The following is a 6,000-nucleotide window of genomic DNA, read 5'->3' as shown; positions in this document are numbered from 1 at the left end:
TTGCTTTCAGTAGAAATGTAATGCATTGCAATGCATTGTAGAATTGAATCGAATCGAATCGCTACCTCCCGAATCGTGATCGAATCGGATCGTGAAGGCAGTGCCAATCCACACCCCTAGTCAGCACTAGGTCTAGTATGTAATGTAGGACTGTTATTATTATTATTGTGTGTGTGTGTGTGTGTGTGTGTGTGTCTGTGTGTGTGTGTGTGTGTGTGTGTGTGTGTGTGTGTGTGTGTGTGTGTGTGTGTGTGTGTGTGTGTGTGTGTGTGTGTGTGTGTGTGTGTGTGTGTGTGTGTGTGTGTCTCACCATGCGACTGAGATGCGTGGGTCCAGGTAGTTGAGTTTGGAGGTGCCGAGTGCGATCTGCTTGTTCTCCTCACGGTCGGTGGCCTGCACCTCCAGCTTCATCAGCTGCTCCTCAATACGCGCCAGCTGCTTCTTACGCATCTCCAGAGTCCTGCACACACACGCGCGCGCACGCACACACACACACACACACACACACACACGTACGCACGAACAACATATGCACGCTCGCACATACACACACACACGCATGCCCACACACACACACTCACACACACACACACACACACACACACACACACATGCACGCTCGCACATACACACACACACACACACACACACACACACACTCACACACACACACACACACACACACACACACACACACACACACACACACACACACACACACACACACACACACACACACACACACACACACACACACACACACACAGACACACATGCACACTCGCACATACACACACACACACACACGCATGCCCACACACACACACACACACACACACACACACACACACACACACACACACACACACACACACACACACGGCAAAGGTTAAAGGCGCACTAAAAACGTTTTAATATTTCTCAACCATTTCTCACAAAGAAGGACAGAGTCATTTACAATATTGTGGAGAGTCAAATTAGAGAGTCTGTATAAAATTCTGCAGATAACCCGTGCAATATCACGAGATGATTAGCACAATCCATTCTTAATATTTCTACAATATTGAGCAGAATTAACTGAAAAAATTAAACTAAACCTGTTTCATAACATTTCATGTTTTCTGACGGTTCATTTCTACTTTTGAAGAGTTTTATTAATAGTGGTATATTTTTATTGTGTAGCTTCATTTCAAAAGTTTGGACATTAACATACTTTTTGCTTTTGTCATCGCGATGACCCTTGGCATCGGCTTTGGCGGATTTCAGCTCCTTCTTAGCATTTGAGAGCTGTTTCTTCTTTTCATCGATCTGGGAAGAAGCAGAGATCACATCTCCCTTATAGGATATATAATTTATAGGGCAACAAATGATAAAGACATGCCTTTGAAGGCTTCACCATGCTTTAAGGTACACTGTGTAACATAGCACACGTTGCTTTGCAATGACTGTAAAAGCTTTCAAAGCTAATTATTTCTACTCTCCCCCGCATGACCATGGTTTGGTCCATACCTTGGTCTGCAGGTTCTGCATGGTCTTCTCAAAGGTCTTGGGGGGCGCCCTCTGGTGGTTGCAGAGTATAGCGACGGCTCTGTTGGCTCGGTTGTAGGACAGGATCTTGGCTGGCAGATTGTCATCAGCTAACAGGCCAGACAGAGACACAAGAACAGACAGATCAAAACTCCTGCTATTTTCAAACAATACCCAGTCACCCTCTATCCCATACGACCTGGCCAACAACAAGTAGCCTATGACAAACTTTGGCACAGTAGCGTCATAAGAAATGCGAAAAAACAACTTGTTTGACCCGATTTTGGAAAAAAAAAAAACTTTCAAAAGTGCACTTATGAGCAGTGGCACACTGGTTACATTCAAAATGCATCTCAAATCCCATCTCGTCACTGAGGTCTATGGTCTCCAATCCCTCCTCCCTCACCCCAATCTCCTAAGCCCATCCCCTATCTGTAACATGGCCTTAGGTTGCATGAAATACACTGTATAATAACAAAAGGTTATTATTATTATTATTATTATTATTATTATTATTATTATTATTATTATGATGATGATGATGATGATGATGAAGGGACTCACCACAGGTGAGCTGCTCCAGCTGTTGCTGCAGGGTGATGGAGGCGTTGTAGGTACGGAACACTTTGGCCGTCAGCCCATCCATCAGCTCCTGGAGGTGTTTATTCAGGATGGAGGTCTATAGTGGACACAAACACTGCTGAAGTACAACGGCCACAGCACGATTGTAATATGGTCAAAGTTGAAAACGCACTTATTACTTGTCATGAGGTACATGAGGTGGTACCTACATTGAGCCTATCAAACAGGTCATCTTCAGGTTGTTTGTTCTCCATAAACAGTTGAAGGTTTTTAAATACCTGGAAGAAATAGTAGAAAGTTAAAATAATACAAATGACATTATTTGAAATAAAAAATAAATAAACACACAGAAATGACAGGAATTTAAGACATCAAACATTGGTTGCTTTTGGGCAAGTTAGTGGCCATTTCTAAACACAAGAGGGTGCCAATTCTCATTGCGGTTAGGGCATTCAAATGAAACCTTCCCATTTTTCTCCTGTCTATTCTAGGGTAAGGCAGAGACCATGGGAGGATCAGATTTCGTTTTTAATAACCCAACTTAAAGTGATACTGTCCCATTTTTGGAAATAAGCTTATTTTACACCTTCCCTAGAGTTAAATAATAGGGTTTTACCGTTCTCCTATACTTTCAACCGTTCTCTGGGTATGGCAGTGCAACTTTTTCCTCCAAGCTAGCAGTTAACATTGACTCCTATGAGACCAGTTAGCCGCCAGCTGGCCTCATAGGAATCAATCTTAACTGTTAGCATGGAGGTAAAATTGGCACTGCCATACTCTGAGAACGGTTGAAAGTATAGGAGAAAGGTAAAACCCTATTATTTAACTCAAGGAGAGGTGTAAAATAAGCTCATTTCCAAAAATGGGACAGTATCACTTTAACACAAGAGCAAGGACAGTGCCGGACATACAGCACTTGCATTTCTTACTTTTCTACTTTCTATGTAAAATGTCTTCAGAATGAGAGAGACCTGGGGCATCATGTACAAAACTTACTTGCGCACAAAAAAGTTCCACAAACATTTTCAGATGTACAAATACTGATTTAGCATATAAAAAGTGCATGTGTTCTTAATTTCAGACGTACCACATGAATCTGCAAGAAAACCTGCTGATACTTTTGAATTTTTAGGTGCAAATGTCTCTTATTCAGATTTTCACTTACGTAACGATTCAAATTCAGTAGGAAATCTACGCAGGTCACCAATTTCCTTGATAAATTTAATATTACCAGAAAGGCAATGACCAGGTGGTAGTGCATTAGTAAAGGCCGCGTGGTGTGTCATAGTAGTGTAGACTTGTTCACTTTTCAATGTCACTGGTGGAACGACGTGCATTAGGTTACAAAGAGTAGACACCTGTACATTTGTTTATCTTGGTGTGCGCTTGTGTTTGACTGTGACTGACCTCATGTACACTTGTGTAAGAGATGTGAGTGTGGGTGGGTGTGTGGGTGTGCGCGTGCGCGTGCGAGCATAGCACCATCGTGTGTGTGTGTGTGTGTGTGTGTATGTGTGTGTGTGTCTGTGTGTGTGTGTGTGTGTGTGTGTGTGTGTGTGTGTGTGTGTGTGTGTGTGTGTGTGTGTGTGTGTGTGTGTGTGTGTATGTGTGTGTGTGTCTGTGTGTGTGTTTCTGCATGCTTGTGAGTGCTATTTGCAAGTGTTGGCAGGAAACAGAGCCCTCCAAAGACAGAGCTGGCGGAAGGCCTTTAGGGCCAGGATCACCTGTCTGTGCAAACATCCTCCCTAACACAGAGAGGGGGAGAGAGAACTCCCCCAACACACACAAACACACATGAATGCACACGCACAAGCACACGCACATGCACAAATACACACACGCACACACAGTGCATTCCAGAAGTGCCTGAACAGCCTCCTACCGGATCCAAACGGTTGGTTAGAGTGGAGTGTTCCCCGTAAAGAAATACACTGTGTCTTTCACTACTGAACTATTTCAAATATTTGACCTGAATTGGCAGCAGTTCTACCCACTAACCTTCCAACTAAATCAAATTTGTATTTAGCATCTGTTTGCTTTCATAAACAAGAATACAAAGGCACATTACAAATGAACCCTCATTTGCATTAGAGATACTTGGTGAACTTAATCGAAAATACAGCCACCTACCTGATCTCCTCTCTCATTCTCTCTCTCTCTCTCTCTCTCTCTCCCCCTCTCTCTCTCTCTCTCTCTCTCTCTCTCTCTTTAGCACATATACACACGACCCTCCCCCCCCCACACACACACACACATCCATCCATCCATCCATTCATCCACCCATTCATTCATCCATTCCTCTCCTCCACCTCTGTACTCACTCTCTTCTCCACGGGCATCTTGTTGTAGTAGCGGATGGAGTCTTTCCCCAGGAAGTCAAACTCCACCACGTAGTCCTGGCCGTCCTTCTCAGGGAAGAGCTGGATGTGCTCCACACGCAGCGAGCAGCAGCCCACCGTGTCGGCCGTCTCGCCCTCCTCCTTCTCGTTACCCGCTCTCAGAGCCAGCTGACCGGGAGCACAGGCAGAAAGAAAGAAAGAAAGAAAGAAAGAAAGAAAGAAAGAAAGTAAGAAAGAAAGAAAGAGGGAAAGAAAAAATAATACAAAATAAATTTCAGTTTTTGGGCTTTTCTTGCCTTCACTATTGGATAGTATTGTTTCAGAGGAGACGGGAAAGTTACTGAGAGAGAGAGAGAGAGAGAGAGAGAGAGGAGAGAATCGGAAATCAACCCTGGGCCAGAATTGAACCCGGGTCTCTGGTGTAACAGTCAGTGGCCTAGACAGACGTTTAATTTTTTTAAGTCATGTGCAAGCGACTCTGTGCGGTTCATCCATCAGAAACGGCCTTCTACACTCTGTAGTTTTCTAGTTGACTCTTTTTCTGTTAAGTATGCATTTTCTGGTCTTTTAAACCTTTATTATTCAGATAGGACAGTGAGAGAGACAGGAAACGGGGAGAGAGAAATGGGGAAGGGGAATGACCTCAGTGACCTCTGAAGCTGGGTCTGTGGCGTAATGGCACAGTGCACTAATCCAGTTATGTACATGTGTATACAGTATGGTACATCAGTGGTCTCCAAATGGCAGCCCATGGGCCAGATCCGGCCCAGGCATGGCAAACATTTGGCCCGTCATGAGGTTGGAACAAATTGTTTAACAGATATGCTATCTGCAGCCATACGGTCGGGCAATTTGTTTGGAACCTCAGCCTCATTCACGCTACATAATTTGGCACTTGGGGAAAAATAATTGGAGACCACTGCAGTATATGTTTAAGTGCAAGGGCAAGTCAATACTGAGTGCGCACCACCCACTACTATGCGCACAGTGTCAGGGACTAGTCGGGTTCTGGTGCCTCTCTGCCTGTCTCTACTCCAGACACTGAGGCCCATGCAACCCCGATGGTAGCAGCTGGCCTGATTTGGCCAGAGTGCTAATCAATTACCAATGTGCTGCTGTACATGTATACCCTGCCATGTCCCAACAGAAGTTCAGCAAGCTTTCTAATGCGGTATAATAGTGTTTGGCAACACCAGCTGGCAAGAGGTGGTACTATGAGTAGTTGTTACGGGTTAATGAGCACATGTGTACTCTCAGATAAAACAGGGTGGAAGGATTTGCACAATGCACACTGCTTGCAAAACACTCAATTTATGGAGGATAGCAGTGTTTAGATCACAGATGTTCTTCAGGCTGTCTTACAAGAGTTAAAGACTGTCAGAATGAGTAAAGGGCATCTGCATTCATCACATCCCTGGAATTACTAGTGGAATAACACATTTGACTTCCTGTCATAGGAAAAGGCTCTGTCACTGTCCTCTATTGTCCACAGACCTGGATAAAGGATAAACAGAGAGCTGAAATAGAGAGCACAGTATTCATATGTCTCCAA

At 44.1% G+C, this 6,000-nt stretch overlaps 1 protein-coding gene across 1 annotated transcript in view; it reads right to left on the bottom strand.

The window, feature by feature from the left end:
• Nucleotides 1-6,000, bottom strand: part of top1b (DNA topoisomerase Ib) — a 31,397-nt gene that overhangs the window by 2,808 nt on the left and 22,589 nt on the right. The window contains exons 15-20 of the mRNA XM_063208647.1: nt 4,431-4,616; nt 2,319-2,387; nt 2,092-2,206; nt 1,510-1,637; nt 1,214-1,308; nt 311-460 (exon numbers count right to left, since the gene is read on the bottom strand). Of these exons, the coding sequence (XP_063064717.1) occupies nt 311-460; nt 1,214-1,308; nt 1,510-1,637; nt 2,092-2,206; nt 2,319-2,387; nt 4,431-4,616 (743 nt within the window). The remainder of the gene's footprint in view (nt 1-310; nt 461-1,213; nt 1,309-1,509; nt 1,638-2,091; nt 2,207-2,318; nt 2,388-4,430; nt 4,617-6,000) is intronic.

This window comes from Engraulis encrasicolus, chromosome 10 (assembly GCF_034702125.1).
Source record: "Engraulis encrasicolus isolate BLACKSEA-1 chromosome 10, IST_EnEncr_1.0, whole genome shotgun sequence".
Classification (NCBI taxonomy): domain Eukaryota; kingdom Metazoa; phylum Chordata; class Actinopteri; order Clupeiformes; family Engraulidae; genus Engraulis; species Engraulis encrasicolus.
The sequence above is the reverse complement of the archived record's forward strand: the minus strand, read 5'-3'. Positions and strand labels throughout refer to the sequence as shown.